Source organism: Meriones unguiculatus, chromosome 16, assembly GCF_030254825.1.
Source record: "Meriones unguiculatus strain TT.TT164.6M chromosome 16, Bangor_MerUng_6.1, whole genome shotgun sequence".
Taxonomy (NCBI): domain Eukaryota; kingdom Metazoa; phylum Chordata; class Mammalia; order Rodentia; family Muridae; genus Meriones; species Meriones unguiculatus.
In genome coordinates this window covers 45,121,773-45,141,729 of record NC_083363.1, presented here as the reverse complement: position 1 = coordinate 45,141,729, position 19,957 = coordinate 45,121,773, and the positions used below count along the sequence as shown (strand labels likewise).

General features: G+C 40.6%; 1 protein-coding gene across 3 annotated transcripts in view; it reads left to right on the top strand.

The window, feature by feature from the left end:
• The window catches only part of Kcnq5 (potassium voltage-gated channel subfamily Q member 5), a 563,627-nt gene that overhangs the window by 455,228 nt on the left and 88,442 nt on the right, over positions 1–19,957 (top strand). For all 3 annotated transcript variants that reach the window (XM_060369736.1, XM_060369738.1, XM_060369737.1), the window contains exon 6: positions 17,183–17,293. In XM_060369736.1, coding sequence (XP_060225719.1) covers positions 17,183–17,293 — 111 coding nt within the window. The remainder of the gene's footprint in view (positions 1–17,182; positions 17,294–19,957) is intronic.

Genomic DNA, 19,957 nt, shown 5'->3' with positions numbered 1-19,957 from the left:
ATGAGCTACAAGTGAGCAGGGAGTCTAGGTCCTCTTCATGCATAGTCCCTGGTTGGTGCCTCAGAATCTGCAGGCCGCTCTGGGCCTAGATTTGTTGGCTCTGTTGGTCTTCTTATGGAGCTTCCGTCTTCTCTAGGTCCTTCTATTCCCCTACTCTTTCCTACAACTCTCAGCACTCTGCTCACAGCTGTGAGTCTTAGCATTGCCAACAAGCCAAATAATCCAATTTAAAATGGGGTACAAAACTAAACAGAGAATTCTCAACAGGGGAATATCTAATGGCGGAGAAATATTTAAAGAAATGTTCAACCTCCTTAATCATCAAGGAAATGCAAATCGAAAATGACTCTGAGATTCCATCTTACGCCTGTCAGAATGGCTAGAATCAAAACCTCAAGTGACAACACATGATGGCAAGGATGTGGAGAAAGGGGAACCCTTCTCCATTGCTGGTGGGAGTGCAAACTTGTACAACCAGTTTAGAAAACAACCTGGCATTTTCTCAGACAATTGGGAATAGTGCTACTTCAAGACCCCAGCTATACCCCTCTCTCAGATGACTTGTATCTTGCTATTCCTTTTACCTGCCTGACATTTTCTTCTGTATTTACCTCTCTTCTTCCACCTACAGAGAGCTCTTTTCCCATTTGTATAAAATGTTTCCACTCTTTTTATTTCAAAAGGAAAACTCACTTAAAAATCCCACATTCTTGAGTGCTAGCCAGCTTTTTGCCACGCTAGCACCATATCATCATCTTAAACCACGACTGAAGCACTGTTAGGTTTGTGGAGCACAGATTTAAGGTAAGGTTGTCTCTGTTAGTCCACTGCTCATCCGAAGCTCATTCTTGTGGCCTAGAACTCCTGTAAGAGACAGGGAAAATTTGTCAGGACTAAATTAAGCAGGACTTGACATATTTTTTTGATTATATAGTAGTGATTAAATAAGTAAAAATTTTAGATATATACATCTAAATTTTAGGCTTTTAAAAATATTATCTGAGTACATGTCTTCAAGATTGTGCTGTTGCTGAGAGAGTAGTCAGTTATGTTAATAGAATACTTTCTAGAACCACCAGGTGAATACACAGGTTATATGATGAAAGAAAAAAAAATCTTTGCTAAGTGCACATCAGTCAAGAAATCAAAATCTAAAATATACAAACTTTAAAAAAATTAACACCAAAATTCCATGAAATCAGTAAATGGGCCGATGAAGTAGACAGATAGTTCTCAAAAGAAATAATACAAATAGCCAATATATATTTTAAAAATTATTCAAAAATTAGCTATAGAGGAAGCGTAAATTAAAAACTATTTGGGGAGTTTCTCACCTCAGTCAGACTGGCTATCGCCAAGGAAACAAATGACAGGAAATGCCGGTAAAGATAGGGAGAAAGAGGAAGACACACATACCGTTGGTGGGAATGCATATACAGGATACATTCCCACCGTGGGAATCCTTGTGGAATTTCTACTATAAACTAAGAAGGACTATATCACTATGGGGTATATTCACCAAGGGACTCTAAGTCAACACCCCATGAAGACACATGCACTCTCGTGTTTATTGTTGCGCTGTTCTTAGTACCTAGGAAGTAGAACCAGACTAGATGTACGTGTTTTCTCTAATGTGCGGAGTCTAGATATAAATGTGTGCGTGTGAAAGTATGTGCACAGGTTCACATTCACCCTTAGTCCTATGAAAGTAGATAGAGGATTGCAGAAGGGGGGGAGGTAATGAAATACATTTGACATGAGGGCAGAAAAGGGGACTCTTTGTGGGGAGGAATATAACCAGAAAAGGCAACAGAGCTGGGGTGCCAGGAGAATTTGGAAGATGGATGAATACGGACAAAATATAATGACCTGCGTGTAAGAGAAGTGCTATGTGATAAAAAGAGAAAGAAAATGCCGCAATGAAACTCATCACTTTGTATGTTATAACTCAAGTGTTAATTGAGCAAAAATTATTTCGCTTCCAACTCTTCCCCTCTACACACCAGAAACACTGGGCATTTTGAAAGGAGAAGGATGGAAATCAGAAAGAGACCTGACATTCTTGAAATACCTCTAACACACAGAAAGTAAATGAAAACCTGTTACTCCTGGCTTGAAACTGTGGAAACTGAGGAAATGGCTGGGTTTTCATGTGAGTGATGGAAGGCAATCAATAGCCCAGCCTGTGTGCAGAAGTCTGAATTCAGGTTTAGTGTTTGCTTCTCTTGGATAATTCAAGTGTATTTCAATTACTGGAAATATCTCCAGGCTCCTCTTTCCCTCTGAGATGCAGTTGCCAGTAAATTAAGCCTGGCAGCTTTTTCTCTCTCTTTCCATTCTTCTTCTTTTTCTTCTTATTACCAATACAAATTGCTGTATTGTGTGTTAAACTGTGTGTGGGAAACTCTTAATATACTCTCGCTTAGTCACCAGCTAGCTTCTTTCTAGAGCAACACACAAAGCAGGCTTTCAAAGGTCAGCTCTGTGATTTGCAGGGAGAAGCAGCTTGTTTTCAATGAATTCCACTTGAATAAGATTGTTTTGACTGGTGTTTAACCTGTACTTTACAGGTGTCTTAACGGCCTAATTATGTTTCCATTTCTAAAAAAAAAAAAAAAAAAATCGAGCCTTGACATCAGAGTAAAAAATAAAGAAAAATACCTCCCAGCATGCCAAGCTTCTAGGAATGAAAATAAAAGCTTGTGGCTCTAAAGCAGTTTTGTTTATATTGGCTGACTCATTAATGGAGTTGTCTAAAGCTTAAAAAAAAAAAAAAAAAAAAAACATGGAAAGTAAATAAGAGGGCTTATTTTTTATTCACTACCAAAACAGCATATACTAGATATTAGTGTTAAATAAATTTACATTATTTTACCACTTATTATATGCCACTAAAGACCTTTGTGAAGAGTTTGTTTAGATAATTTTTATTTGAGATTGTCCATGTTGCATGCAATGGGTGCCTTAATAACTGTGGAGCAAGTAGATTAAGTGGGAGAAATGAAACCACCCTAAACAAGAGTGTTTATTTGTTCAGTTCTAGGCCTACAAAAAAAGGAAATTCTCTTTAGAAGAGTACAAAGTATCAACATTAAATACCAAAATTCGATTTTTGTCCCATCAACAAACACAGTGCCCCAGTAAATTCCAAGTATTAAAAGTAAAAGTCCTTGACTATTCATGGAGATAACCTAGAACCCCTGCACAGATGTAGCCCATGGCAGTTTAGTGTCCAAGTGGGTTCCATAGTAATGGGAAGAGGGACTGCCTTTGACATAATCTGATTGGCCTGCTCTTTGATCACCTCCCCCTGAGGGGGGGGGGCAGCCTTACCAGGCCACAGAAGATGACAGTGCAGCCACTTCTGATGAGAACTGATAGACTAAGATCAGAAAGGAGAGGAGGACCTCCCCTATCAGTGGACTTGAGGAGGGGCATGCATGCAGAAAGGGGAGGGAGGGTGGGATCGGGAGGGGAAAAGGGAGGGGCTTATGGTGGGATACAAAATGTATAAAGTGTAATTAATAAAAGTTAAATAAAAAAATCAAAAAAAAGGTAAAGGTCCTTGCTTTTAAGATAAGGAGAGCTGTTCCCAACTTTTAGGGAGATACAGGAGCCTGATGAGCAGTGATCAATGCCAATATATAGTTTTGATGCCTGAACACAATGCTATGCTAAGGAACAAATGAATGTGCCCACCTCACTGTGTGAGATAACAGACGCTCGAGATCTGGTACCAAGACCACAGCAAGTTCACAGACATGGATGGTAGCTGCTTGGAGCGTGGATATTGCTGTTAAGAATGTTAAACAGAAGTGTCTGCCAAAACAACAGAACAAAGGAGAATCATATTCTTTATTGCAGATACACAGTGTAAGTGTAGAGGGGCTTGGGAAAGTCGTGATGAAAAGGATTCTGGGAGAATGTCCTGCTTCAATGGCTGTAAAGGCCTGAATGATCATGGCTGCATCACACTGTTGTGAGACTCTAATCTTGCATATATACCACAGGCAAACCAAGGAGACCAACACCAGAAGGCCTGCTAATACTCCCATGCCCGCCCATTCCTTCAGATGATTCATGGCTGCAGCAATCCATGTTGATAATCCTGTGGCTAGTCCTGCGTCCACTCCGGTAGAATTTACTGTGACAATGGCCACTCTCAGCTGCTCCATCGTAGTATCGAATTCTCCAGTCCAATTACCTAAAATATAGCTCGACAATTGTTTAGACAGATTTGCAGCACAGGAAAAATTCTCATGTTGTATGCTAGTGACACAAAGTCCAGCATACTTTCATTGACAGCCAGGTTGAGCGATTTGCCATAGGGTATCAATTTGCTCCTGCAAGAGGTCAATCCTCTGATTGAACACCATCAAGCTTCCTTTCAGTTGAGCATTAATTCCTTTATGTACAACTAAGGCATGAGCTACATTGGCTAAATGATTATTCAGGGTCTGAGCAGTCTGCCCAGTATGACTCATGGCTAATGCCCTGGTGGTAGCTCCAACAGCCGTCAATGAGATGGTAGTAACAATGGTGGCTGTAGTTCCAAGATCCCTTTTCTGTCTGAAGAGAGTCATAGCGTGAGGGGCATCAATGGGCACAGGCACCCAGTGAGGCATGCGAGTAACCAGGGCATACCTAAATTTACTAGCATTCCAGCATTGGGCAAAAAAGCAAGTATCATTACCACAATTACTTGGCTCTATCTGGCTAATAATGAATAAAAATGGGGAAGCAGGACATTCTCCCCAAGCATGGTTGGATACCATAAAAAGCTAAAATGATACGCTCAGGATGCGAGGCTAAGCACTGCACTCAGGGTCAGCCGCTTTGGACCCAGAGAAGAGCATGTCTGATTGCATGCGGGTTGATGCCCCAGGTCCCGCCTCTGAGAAAAAGGTATCGGACGGGTCTGATGCTCTTTGGGTGGATGACACCTAAATGAACATCTGTACAAAGTCCCAATTTATTTCTAATATCAGAGATCAGACCTCTACTCTTGCCTGATGCGTCTAAAACAAAAAGGGGGAGCTGTAGAGAGCTGCAGAATGCTATGCCTTAAAGATGGAGCTGGTTTCCGCCTTCCACCTTCCCGATGGTGAGTGCTCTCTGTCACGAACAACTCCACATTTGGCTAAGGCCGAGGATCTGGCTTGCTTCCATGTATGTGGACCTATCTGCATTGCCCCCGTGGCACGCCTGGGTTGGCTACCCAGAGGCTATTTAAGCTGTGGGCTGGCTTTCCCTGGGGTCCAAGGATTGTTCAATGTTCCTGAATAAACTGCATTGAAAAAAAAAAAAAAAAAAAAAGAAAAGGATTCTGGGCTCTATGGTGGCAACCGAGCAGGTGATGTGGCCGGCAGTGGGGGAACGCTGAACAAGCTAACTCCAGACTCTCCTTGCTTCTGGAACAAGGGGTCTGGGTGCTACCCAGAGTTCCATGTGATATTATTTCTTTTATTATTACTAGCACTATTTTCTTCTTTTCCAGTCACCTCAGATTTATCCAGAAAAAAAGCTAAGAATAGGGTTTTCTGTTCTTATCTCCCCCACCTTCCTGTTACTTTTTAACCTTTTGATTCACTTTAGATTTATTCTGAAATAACTTAAGAACTTGTTTTTCTGTAGTTTTTTTTTCTAATAATGACCTGCTCTTGATAACATTTTTTTCAGTTACTGTTCTCCTTGTAATAAAGCTTGTATAATATATTTAATGTTTTTTTTAATGTGTATAACAGAGATAGATTGGCATTTGAATACAGATTCCACTTGAGGCCATGGTCCTTGACGAGAATTCATATCAGCCAAGAAACGTCTCACAATTCATTCCAGTAGTCTTACAAACTTTTGCAAAGCAAGTCACATAGACAGCTTCTGTATGCAAAATAGCACACTGTGTAAGCAATGTGTTTCACATCCCAAATGTATGTGTAATGAACAAGGATACCATTGTCCTTCGTAACGCCAGCCACCCTGCAGATAACAGAACCTCCTTACTTTGGATTCATCAGTAAAAGCATTTTGCACATCACCATACAAACTATCATTTCCTAAGTTAGTACCAGTATGTGGAGCTAAAGTAAATGATTGTGGGTTTTTTTTTTATTTTATTTTTTACTGCTGATGCCTTACCTAATACTATCAAAGCTTTATTTATAGCCTAAGAAAATCAACATAGCAGTCCTAGTGATTCAAGCACATTCTCAGCTATCAAACACCCACAACACCCCAGGCACCCACCAGCCCTGACATAAGCACCTCTGGGTCTCACATTTACCTTAACAACATGTGTTTGTGAAATGCACTGCCCTTGAGGCTCTTTAGGAAGTTCTTCATTAAGAATCCTGATCCTTTAATAAGATCACCCCTCACCTGTGTCTGTACACTTGTGTTTTTTTTTATAGTATTATTCTATAAGCATTGACACATGCTGCTCTAAAAAGAGAGGAAATGCGCTCAAGAGACATGAGTTCTAGACCCAACACTGAAGCGTTAGTATTTGTTTTATTTCAGCTGTGTGTAGGTGGGTATATGCATAGATACAGAAGCTCATGTGCTTGCAGAAACTAGAGATCGGCTCTCTCACTAAATCTGGAGATAGGCTGATGGCTGTCACAGTAATCCCCCTGTCTCCAGCCTCTACAGTGATAGAGCTTCAGGCATGCATGACTGTACCCAGGTACTCACATAGGTCCTGGGGATTTGAGCTCGGGACCTTGTGCCTGTGTCTCAGTCTCTGTTACCCACCGAGACATCTCTCCAGCCCATAGAATTAGTATTAAGCAATCATTTATTATATTACAAGAGAGATGGCCATATTAACAAAATACAGGTTTTCTGTGTGCATGGAATGAGATTACAGCACAGAGGTGGTTCGTCAAACACTAGAAAAATATCAGCCAATACTATCATTATATATTTGACCTCAAGCACCTCCCCCCCAAAAAAAACCATTATGAATGATAATATCAGGAGGAACCTTCCATAGAAGAAGCAAAATTATATGATGCCACCTGCTGCAGGGCATTCTGATGTTTGGACCAGAAAAAAAACCATTCTGAGTCATTTGAGTCCCAAAGCTGACTATCAGACTGGAGGAACACACACACTCTGAAATCAAGTGCACATGGGGAAGGGAAGAAAGAAAAAACAAGGAGAGGAAATGGGAGGGAGAGGAAAGGAGGATATTACTGGCACTGCCAATGGAACTGTTCTTCTTCAAAGACGCCATTACGGAGAAATTATGCTGTGCCATGAAATACCAGCAGCCTATTCTTAACTTGTTCACATGAATGCATTATCTAAAACCTAGTATTGGTAGTTGTGTTTTCATAATCGAGCCAAGGAATGTTTGTTGATTTTTTTCCTGAAGGAAAAAAATAAGTATATATATATAAATCAACTTGAAAGAAAAAAAAATTCTAGCCTAATTAGTGTGGAAATAGGACCACAGCATCTTCCATCCTTGTATATGTTGTTGTCATTGATGTTATTCTTACACTGTTTTGTTCTGTTGCTTTTCTTTGTTGCCTTTGTAATTGTTGTCTAATATTGTCATGCCTGTGTATGGTACGTATGTGTGGATACAGACATACACATGCACATATGTGTGGTTAGAAAACAGTTTTCAGGAGTTGGTTCTCTCTATCCACTTTATTGAAACTGGATCTGTTTTGTCTGTGCCGCTGTGTGCTCTTGAGCTTCTAGGCGATTCTCCTGTTTCCACCCCCATCATTCCACAGGGAGGCTGGAATTACAGATCACTGCATCTGCCTTTTTAACTTTGCATCTGTGGATGAGACTCAAGCCATCGGGCTTGCACCAAAAGTGTTCTTACCCACTGAGCCATATCACTAGCCTGTTTTGTTTTGTTTTGTTTTGTTTTGTTTTGTTTTGTTTTGTTTTTCCCTGAGACAGGTTTTCACTAGGTAACCCAGGCTAGCCTAGAACTCACAATCTTCCTACCTCAACCTTCTAGGTACTAGGGCTATAGTTGAGTACAACCAGACTTACCTCTCTCATTCCATTTTTCTCTCTCTTCACTCATACAATACATCCCAACCACAGGGCTTCCTCCAGGCCTCCCCGTTCCCCTCATGTGCATACACATACACACACACACACACACCTCTCCTCTCCCTAGATACACTCCCTACCTTTTCTCTTCCCCAGAAAAGAGCAGGCCTCCCAGGGATATCAACCAAGAAAGATGCAATAATACCAGGCACAAATCTTCACACCAAGGCTGGGTGAATCAACCCAGTAGGAAGAAAACAGTCTCAAGTGCAGGCAGGCAGAGCCAGAGACACCCCAACTCCCACTGTCAGGAGTCCCACAAAAACACCAAGCCAGCAACCATAACATATACGCAGAGGACCTAATGCAGACACTGCAGGCTCCTCGACAGCCTCTCTAGTCTCTGTGAGTCCCCTGTGAGCCTTTTTTTAGTTGATTCCACAGAATCAGCCATTATTAAAAAAAAAAAAAAGAAAAAGAAAATTTCTGCCAGAATTTGCATTTGCTTTGCAAAACATTATAAGGTACCGCTAACTCTACCTCACACACTGCTTATACATTGAAGCAAAGTTTTCAGACCACAGGCTTTCACAAAATGGGTGTTCTTACTTGTGTGACTGCAACTTAGCATATATAACACGAGGCAAGAACTTATCTGGGCATTTTCCCCATCTGCCCAGTCACTTTCAGCAAACACAGCTGAAGAGGTGGCGCAAACTGCCAAGGATTGGAGAGCTGCCAAAGACAGGCAACAGGGGAAATGAACTGTGTGTCTGCTGACCCTGACCTACCTGCTAGACCACAGCCAGAGAGTGCATCTGCCTCCTCCCAGGTCAGGTCATGAGGTGTGGGGGCAGAACCATTTTGACTCAGAAATTGCCACTCAGCTAAAATAGCATGTAAAGAGATACCTGAGAGTTTCTGTTAGTTTTTAACTTTGTGTTTATTCAGGGTTTTTGTTTGTTTGTTCATGCATATTTGCTTTCTTGATTTTATTTTTTGTTTTTCTTATTCTTTGTTTTTCAAGACAGGTGCATGCTCTTTGGCCTACTCTGGCCTTGAACTCACAGCCATACCCCTGCCTCAGCTTCACAAGTGCTGGGTTTACTGGTATGTACCAGTTTGCCAAGCAATTAATCAGTTTCTTAGTGTAAACTTAAAGTTTGATGATTATTTTTATTCACTTTACATCCCAGTCGTAGGCCCCTTCCTCCTCTCCTCCTGGTCCCACCCTCTTCTTTATTTCCTGTCTTCCCTCTTCCCTTAGAAAAGCACCCCCCATCCACCTACCCATCCCGGTACATCAAGTCTTATCAGGACTGAGCGCATCATCTACCATGATGGCCTGGTAAGGCAGCCCCACCAGCCGCAAGTGATGGAAAAGCATTGAAGAGAGTCCTTGTCAGAGTCAGCCCCGCTTTCCTTACTAGGGAACCCACATGAAGACCAAGGTGTCCATCGTGTATATATGGGTAGGGGATCTAGGTTCAGCCCATACATGGTCCTTGGCTGGTTCTTCAGTCTCCACAAGTCCCCCTGGCCCAAGTTTGTTGGCTCTGTTGGTCTTCTTGTGAAGCTTCTGCTCCCTCCAGGTCCTCCTCTCCTTCTTCTCACTCTTCTACAAGGCTCCCTGCACTCAGCCCAGTGTTTGACTGTGAGTCTCAGCATCTGTTTCAATCCATCTGCTGCTACAGGAGCCTCTCAAAGGACAGCTATGCTAGGCTCCTGTCTTTAAGCATAGCAGAGTGTCTTTAATAGTGTTAGGGCATGGCTAGCTCCCAGGGTGTGGTCAGGCATTGGTTGGACGTTCCCTCAACCTCTATCTTTATCCCTGCACATCTTGTGAGCAGGGTAAATTTTGGGTTGAAGGTTTTGTGGGTGGGTTGGTGTTCCCCTCCCTCTACTAGGAGTCCTGTCTGGTTAGATGATGGCCTCTTCAATCTCTATGTCCCCTGCTAGAGTCAACTCCATAACTTCCCCGAAGCCTACCCTGCTGAAGGTCTCCAGCCTGTCTCAGAGATGGGCCAGGCCATGGCTTCTCTTCTCTCGGAATGCTCTCTGTCCTCCTTCACTCTTGCCACATCATATCCCCCACCCTCCTTTCCCTCTCTTATTCTGTTCCCTCTTGTCAAACACTTCCTCTGTCTAGTCTATGTACCCTCCTCAGTGCGATTCATGCATTCTTCCTTGGACACCCCTTGTTACTTAGCTTCTTTTGCTCTGTGAGTTGAAGATTGGATATCCTGTTCTATATGGCTAAGAAATATACCGTGCAGCCAGGTGTCAGTGGCATGTGCTTTTAATCCCAGCACTTGTAGGCAGATCTCTGTGAGTTCAAGGTTAACCTAGTCTGCAATGTGACTTCCGTAACAGCCCAAGGCTACCCAAAGAAATTCTGTCTAAATAGAAAAGAAAAAAAGAAAGAAAAAAGAAATTATACTATTCAAGAATCAATGAGTAAAAACTGTAGACATTTTTATGGGATTTTATTCCACTTAGCATGTTAACAGCATATCATTTGTAAACTCTGTAACTAAATTCCATTAGTCAAATGGAACTGTACTCAAAATAAAGATTCAAAAGGCTGTATGCATCTCATCTTGTGTGTGTGTGTGTGTGTGTGTGTGTGTGTGCAGAAAAGAATGCTCACTATTGTATATGAAAAGAAAAATTCACAAAATTCTACATACTTGCCTACCTACATAACTATTCACTTAGGAATTTGAAGGATGCTCTCAGAACTTACCTCCATAACTCACACACCAGACACATCCTTAAAACCCAGAGCACTCTGTTCTTCCCATTGTTCGAATGCTTCAGGAGTCAATGTTACCTCTCAGTGTTCTTGCATTTGGAACTGTCGTGGCATGGTTAATTTCATACTACTGGAAAAACGGATTGTCTTAGTCTGTGATAGAACACCATGACCAAAGCAGCTTGGGGAGGAAAGGATTTATTTGGTTTACACATTCATATCATATCACCGTTCATCATCAAAAGAGGTCAGGACAGGAAATAAACAGGGCAGAAACCCAGAGGCAGGAGCTGATGCAGACATGGAGACGTGCTGCTTATTGGCTTACTTCTCCCGGATTGCTCAGCCTGTTTTCTTATAGAACTCAGGACCACCATCTCAGAGGTGGCACCAACCTACAGTAGACTGGACCCTCCCCAAAAAATTGCTAATTAAAGAAAGTGCTCTACCAGTTTGCCTTCAACCCAGTCTTATACAAGTGTTTTCTCATCCTCCCCTCTGATGACTCTGGGTTTTGTTAAATTGATGTAAAACTAACCAGCACACTGATAGTACACGATACAGACAGGTGTGTGGTTTCCAAAAATTGAATAGAATAATTTATAGAATCTCAAAAATGCAAAATACTAAATTATTGTTACTATAAAGCCAAGTGTAATGACACAACTGTCGTTACTGAGGGGAAAATCTTACAAATCTAGGGACTTTTTATATTCTAATCATTCCATGAGTCTTGAGTTCATGTTACACATTAAAAAAAAAAAAAAAAAAAAAAAAAAAGAGGAGCAATAAGTGGTTAAAAGCATTTGCCATCCTTGCAGAGGACCTGGCTTTAATTCCCAGGACCTACATGGTGACTCACAACCTTCTTTAACTACAGTTCCAGGGAATCTGCTATCTTCTTCTGGCCTCTGTAGACACCAGACACATATATAGTACACATATGTACATACATACATACATACATACATGGATGTATGCAGGCATGCATAACATAAAATGAATCTTTTTAAAAACATAGCATAAAAATATTAAAAAATAGATGCATTATGGATTCTGTTTATCCAAATAAAAATATGAAGTAGAATCCCAATTCTTCACAGTGTTAGGAAATCAATGTACACATATGTGGTTTAGAGCAAGAAAACATTATATAAATGTGATACATATATTATATATAAGTACATATGTTATATAATATAATATATAAGAAAATATTATATGTACTTATATATTATTGTATTATATTACTATATTATATATAAATATATTTTACAGATATGTTATATTATTAATTATTATATATTATATGTAATATATAATAACATTATAATTATATAATTTAGTTTTGTGATGATGTGCTGTTATCATACTTCTAAGTAGACAACTAGCTATCATGGATGTTTCAGTTAAGAAGCCTTTGCTGGGGGGTGAGGACATAGCTCAGAGACAGAGCACTTGTCCATAAAAAAAAGTCCCTGGATTTGTCCCCCAGTCAGGAAAGAAAGGAAGAAAGCTTCTCTGTGCATTTTCATGCATTAATATAATATTAGAGAAATCATCTCACAAATAATAACAGGACTCTCTCATAAGGAGACTTATTTTTCATTGATTATGCTGCCCTTTATATTAGCTATGCAAAGCAAAACTCTAATATATTGTTATTCACTTTTAACATTGTATGTAATACAAAAGAATGAAACACTTTGATTCAGGAATCATCCAAAATATCTTAGTACAAGCAGAACCCATTAACCAACCACACTTTGGTTCTTTGTATTATCCTGGACCCACCCAGTAATCCCTGTCATCCCCACCCACCCAGCCTGTATGCAACTATGAAGCATCCTCATGAGTCACCCAAGATGAACACAGACATTGGGTCTGATTCCAGCTCCATTCCACTATGTGCAGCCCTTGCATCCTAATTTCCTATGCATACAAAGATATGACAAGGAATTACACAACTCAGCAGTTGGCGGGGTATCTGCAAAGGAGGAACTGTATTTTTTATTTGATGTGGGATTCCTGTTCTAAAGAGACTGGCATTTAAAAGGAGTGACTTATTTATTGTCTCTGTCATACAGCGCTCCATTATTAGATTTAGGGTTTTTTTTCCAAAACTCTTTCTAAAATTCCAAGCATCCTAAACCACTATGTTAATTGCATATTATAATTAATAGTCACCACCCGCTCTTCTGACTGAGAGTTGCTGAGATACTCTGTCTGTGACAAGTGTTTGCAATATGGAACTATCAGAATACTGTTAAGGTCTTAGAGATCTATTAAGTATTTTTCCAGATAGCAAATCAAGTGCTGCATCACCTAGATCAACTTTGAAATTCAATTACAACTTCCTCACAGCCCCTGGGAGTCCCCTACACAGCCAGTCCACGTTCTCCAAAACTAGCTGTTGTTCTAGGATTCCCTAAATGCCTGAGAGCTGGTTCTGTGGAAGCTGATGTTTTACTCCGTTGGCTACTAGGTGTCAGCACACAGCCCTGAATGGGCTTTCCACCCACAGACCTCTTGCTGACTTGCACCTGACACCCTCCCACACCCTCACTGTTCCAAGTATTTTACCCTCCCCTGGGCCTCTCATTCTCCTCAAAAGTTTCCAAGTTCTTCAGGGTGATTAAAGGTATTGTCAAAGCCTTTCCAATCCCGATTCCTACTCATATTGTGCCGACATTGTCTCCCACAAAAGAGCTTTCTGTTCATCCTGCCAAGGCTAGCACCTGCATAAGTGTTCTCATTCCATTTCCTCTGCCTCCTTGAGTGCCCTACCCCATCAGAGAGCCACTTTGTTTTCCTTTTTCAGTTTCACCTTTCCTAAAACATGCACAAACCCATCTTAGGAAGTCTCCCCTCAAGTCAGGGATTCCCCTATCTCTCAATCCATTTCTTGACAACAATCTTGAAAGTGTTCTTTAAGTATTTTCTAAATACTGAGTTCTCTATTATTGGTTGCAAGCATCATGCTAGATGTTGGGATGGTAATAAAACAACAGGTCTTTTACTCCTTCTTGTAATGCAGTATTTGTTATAAATATAGGTAATATCACAAAACAAGGAGCACAGACGTGATGCATCTCTGTAATCCAAGCACTTAGGACACAGAGGCAGAAAGATTTCAAATTTGAAGATAGTCAGAGAGCTATGGAACAAGACCTTGTCACAGAAAGGAGGAAAGAAGAAAATAAAGCAGAAAGGAAAGAAAGAAGGAAGGAATAGAAGAAGGAAGCAAGGGAGAGGGAGGGAGGGAGGATGGAAGAAAAGGAAGGAAGGAGACAATAAGTAGCTGACATATACAGTAACAAGAGATTCTATTGTAGACAGGATGGAGAAGTCTTCCTCCATGAAGGAATATTTGAGAGAATACCCAAAGGACAGTAAGGAGCCTTGGGAAGATTGGCCCTGGGAAGATTGGCCCTCGGGAAATTAGGTAAAGGTTAATTTCACTGGTAGGGCAGCATGTGTAAAAAGGCTACCTGGGCTTGCCCTAGTCAACAAGATTGTAGCTTGTATGAGGGGCTTGAGAGCCATGATGATTAATGTACATCAATCAAATGTGAAGTCAGGATGGTCTCTGAAGAAACCAGATCATATGAACCATGGTTAGAAGTCAGAACTTTTCTAAACTCAAATAAATAACCACTGAACTACTTGTTAAGAGGGGGGAGTGAGAAAATGCCATCCCCTTTAGTTACACAGAGAAACAGCTAGAGGAAAGAGTAAATAAAAGCAAACAGAGAAGGTAGAAACTAGTGTGACAATCTGGCCTGCTGAGATGTCAGTGTGATGGAAGATTGGGATGAATTTGTAGCATCCTCCACATAATCAATAGGATTGCTGACAGGTCTGGTGAAGGGAGAAGTAAAGAGGAATCCTTGGGACGAGCCTAAGGCTTCTGATATGAGCAACCAGGTGGATAATGGTGTTTCTGACTACAGTGGAGAGAGTATATGAGGGATTTCACAGGGAACATTGTAGAAGAGGGTGTGGAAAGATTGTAGGAGCCAGGAAAACAAGGAGTTTGCAAGGAGATTTGCTATTATTTGCTAGGAATATCAGAAGATACACCCATAAAATCTCACCAAGATGGCTGCCTAAACATGAGCTGAACAAAGATAGGAATAAATATGCCAAAGGGATAGGAGAAATCCCAGGAGACCTCAATCCTCCAGAAAGAACTACAGGCAACTGAGGAATGCCGAGGACAGGAAAAATGATCTTCCCCAGGGAAGAGCACGTCAACTGTTTATCCAGGACTAAATGGTCAGGCCTAGAAACACACGTACAAGTAACTTGATACAGCCTGAGCAGGTTGTACTTATGAATGTGTGTGTACACATATACACAATGTGGCAACAACTAATTTTAAAAAGTATATAATTCTGAAAGAGAGCAAGGAAGAGGTATGTGGGAGGGTTTGGAAGAAGAAAAGGGAAGGGAAATGATGCGATCATATTATAATCTCAAAAATAAAAGAAAGAATTTTAAAAAGAAAAAGCATGTGATATTTTTCTTTTTGTGCTTAGTTTATTTCAGATAACCATATTATATGCAGAAAAAAATTGTTGGTGTGATAGTTTGATGGCTAAGAGAGTTTATTGCTGTACTGGAGGACCCAAATTCAATTCCTGGAACCCACATCAGGTGACTCTAGCCTGAAAGGGAACCATAACCTATAGCCTCTGTAGCCACTCCACTCACTTGCATATATCCAAACACATGTATGAGCACATACACACAATCGAAATAAAATCCTTTTTATTATTCAAAAAAATAGGAGTGCAAGGCAGGCCAATGAAGTGGTTTAGCCAGTAAAAGCACTTGCTGCCAAGGATGACAAAGTGGGTTTGATTCAAGGGACCCACGTGGTAGAAGGAGAGAGAGAACCAACTTCAGCAAATTGCCCTCTGACCTCTATCTTCATATGGTGGCACCCACCTACCCATCTGTACACACACACACCTTTAAAAATAAATATGCTAAAAAGTTATTTTTTTAAAAAAAAAATATAGGATGAGAAGTCCTTTCCAGAAAAAAAAAATAGGTGAGAGAGAATAATAAAAGGCATCCAGGCCAGGAAGGAAGAATTGAAGCACTTGCTGAGAACAGAATCTTTTGACTGAAAAACTACAGATAATACACAACCCCACACACCCATATACACATACCTAAATACACACCTACACACAGGATGGGAATTGGTGGTTTACCCTTTCAGTTACAGCATTCAGGAGGCAGAGGCAGGCAGATCTCTATAAGTTCAAAGCCATACTGGTATACATGAGTTCCAGGACATTCAGGGCTACATAGAGAGGCCTGTCTCGAAAGAAAGAAAGAAAGAAAGAAAGAAAGAAAGAAAGAAAGAAAGAAAGAAAGAAAGAAAGAAAGAAAGAAAGAAAGAAAGAAAGAAAGAAAGAAAGAAGATGTAAGAAAAAGAAGGAAATAAGAATAGAAAGACAGAAAAAAAGAGAAAAAGATGGAAAGAAAAGAGAAGTAAAGAGAGAGAGGAGGAAAAGAAAGAAAAAAAAAGCCAAGATAGTGTCATTTCCAATAGCTGCCGAAGACAAAATAAAAGTTAAAGATAAATTTAACTAAAAGTGTAAGGAATTATACACTGAAAACTGTAAAACCTTAATAAAATTAATGTAAGATACCATTGTTCTTTCTCCACTTTGCTTCAGTCCCGCTGGGCAGCTTACACCGTCCAAAGCCTTCCCTCTTTCTTTTCCCTGCATGATTCCCTTTCCTGGAGATCCCCTTTACCATTTCTGCCTGTTAACCTGAAGGATGGCACATCCTTCAAGCCTTCAATATGGTGGCAATCTTCAGGTAAGCCTCCTCATCTCCCATGCTGGTAACCATCAAGCTTTCCCTTCATACACACACCCCATTAGAATTCTTGTACACGTCTATTTCTTGTTTCAATTATTTGTATAGATCATGCCTTTCTTACAATGTCATAATTATCTCAGGACAAGAACTATATACCTTTCATTTGTGTTCCACTACAAATCACAAAAAGTATCCCAAACACATGAAGCTTTAAGAAAACGCCAGTGACAATCTTAATTAGAATAAATCATTGTTTGAACTTCTAGCTCATAAATCCACAGAGCTATCTCTTTTACGTTAGGGATAATGTCCTGTGAATACACATAGACAAGCTAGAGACGGTATTGCAAAGCAGGATCAAATATGCAGGTTTATTCCTTCCCTTAAACAAAGAGAAGTTCTGTTATGCGTCACGGAAAATGAAAGCACAGTACTAGAATGTGCCACCAAGACTTTTTGCGTCACAACTTAGTGGAAATACTGTTTTGCCTCCTGTTCTTAGGTACTAACTTCTTTCTTAAGTACTCAAGCTGGATGTTCTATTGACTTTGTTTCTAGATTACACTGACAACCATTGGCTATGGAGATAAAACGCCCCTAACTTGGCTGGGAAGATTGCTCTCTGCAGGCTTCGCACTCCTTGGCATTTCTTTCTTTGCACTTCCTGCTGTGAGTATCTTTGCAACAATAAAGCAGCTTCGACCAGAGTGAACCCTCACGCGTCAGTGTTCTGAGGAACCATCTGTTTCATTGACTGATACTATCGTTCTAATAAATGTTGATACTTTTTAATGTATTCAGGATGATGATGTACAAAGTATGATCCTGAGTTTTCAATACCAGCTAGACCTGTATAAACAAATAATTCAGACTATTTCAGTCCAACATGCCACTAACGCATTTTAAGTGTCTGTAAAGATTTAAAGATAGCTTCATTTAACCCGATTAGTACAATTTGGTATATAATGTACACAAATGAAAAGATGGATGTGCACAGGACTTCTTTCCTCTTCCCAAACACTTGAATGAAAAAGCACCTGACCTTAAGTGTTGTAAATGTATCAGATGATTTATTCCTGTGTCACAGCCATTGATTTTTTTTTTTTTTTTTCTTAATGAGCAGTTTCTGCATTTTGTCAGAATGAAGAACACATTTGTCTTTCTCCGGGCAGCATATTAGCTTCCCTTCAATGGACAAAACTTCACTTTCTGATAATTTCAGCCTCTTGTCTCTTGAAAGGCAGTTGAACACGACATTACAATTTGCCTCTACCCTCCAGACACCATTTTTGGCTGCTCCATCTAAGGTGGAGCGGGGCATCAGGGCACCAACTGTAAGAAGTGAAGGGCCATCCACAGCAGCTGTGCCTAAGAAAAATAGTCTCATCTTTGCTCCAGGCAGCAGGCCATGCCACATGAAACCTCTGTCAGACTGAAAGCTGAGAGCACAAGCCAGAGAGAGCTGAGCACACACGGGGATCAGATGGGGATTCTCAATACCACAGACTTTAGCTCACAGTGCTTGGTGCTTGAGTGCTTATTCATTGACTGCAAATGACCTCTGTGGGCACTCCTGTCCTTCCTACACTCAGGTCCCAACTTTCCACCGGCCAGCTGGGTTCAGACCCAGACCACCCACAACCATGGCAAAGACACTGCACCAATCATACACAAATCTGTCTATCATACCTCAGTTTGAGTTCCATTTGTCACTATCTGTGTAACTGTGTTAGTGTGTTAGGAGTGCTATGAGAGACTGGGAGCCTCAACAATAGAAATTACACTCATGGCTCTTGGAGACTAGATATTGAGGATCCACATATTGGCAGAGTGAGTCCCTTCCGAGGGCCCTAAGAGAGAGAGTGCTGTCTGAACCTCCATCCTTGAGGTACAGAGGGCCATCATCTTTATGTGCCTTTACAACATTTATAACCAAGTCCATTCATTTTATAAGGACATCATTCATGTGACTAGGGTCCATGCTAATGACCTCATCCTAACTAGAAGATCTCTGGTGAAGGCCTTCTCTATCTCCAAATAACTCACATTCAGGAGTACAGGCAAGAGGAATTGGGAGAAACATAATTCGGCTCGGTGATGGTTTGTTTTGGGCTTTGTTTTGTTTTTATTTTTGCTTTTTAAGTATGTTTCTTAACTGAAATAATGAAGGAAGTATCATTGAGTCCAGATATGTATTGGAATGAACAATGTGATAATGTAAATTAAGTGAGGACTATGAAGAAAACTAAAACTCTCCTTAATTTTTAAGGCTATAAAAATAGATGTTTCTTGATGCAAAATGGTAATATAAGACAAATGGGGTCAGAGTCTCCCATATCCAAAGTAAACCTTTTTTGTTGTTTTGTTTTGTTTTATTTTGTTTTGTTTTGTTTTGTCCAGACAGGGTTTCTCTACGTAGCCCTGGCTGTCTTGAGCTGTAGACCAGGCTACAGAGCCACCACACCCAGCTCAAAGTCAGCTTTTATGGTTGTCCCAACAATTCAAAAAAGAACAGAGAAAGAATCAATCATGAAATTTCACACAGAAAAATACCTCTGGAAGCAGTAAGATGCAGTCTTGGGGTTCTCTCCCAAAAGGAATGTCACTAAATACCTGCTGTTTTATGTTTATGTTTGCCCAGAAGTCACGAAGATAAATGAACTGTTAAAAATAGTGGCCAGCAGAACAAACACTGCACAGGAAGAGATATTGGTAGCCTAACAGCAAGGGCAGGAAGTGAAATTCTGCAATAAGCAAGCAGGGATAGGTGTTCAAAGTGTGTGAAGCCTGGGTCAGGTGGAGTCATGGTTAGGATCTCCCACCGTAATATGTTAGGATCTTCTTCTATTGAAACTGAGCCATTACAGGGAGGTTAAACTGTGCTGTTGTGTTAGGTCACAGGTGAGAGACTAAATAGACATTCATGGACACATTTCCAATAAAGTAATTGCCATTTTTATATACAAATTAAATTAACCTATGTTAGAAATCAGTAAAATGTACTTGTGCTGAGCAGAGCGTTTCCTAACAATGCCAAGAAAAGAAGCCTCTACTGTGAATTTTTTTACTGTGATCTCACGCTAGGTGCTGAGTTGTCATTTTTGTCCTCTACAGCTGCCAGCCAACAGTGGTCCCTAATTGAAATTTTGGAGAATGCATCAGCATTGTGCTGGGAAAGCATCTTAGTTAGGGTTACTATTGCTGTGAAGAAACACCAGGACCAAAAGTGAATGGGAAGGAAAGGGTGTATTTCACTCACAGTTCTAGGTAATAGTTTATCGTCAAAAGCAGTGAGGGTGACACATAACTTTTAATCCCAGCATTCAGGAGGCA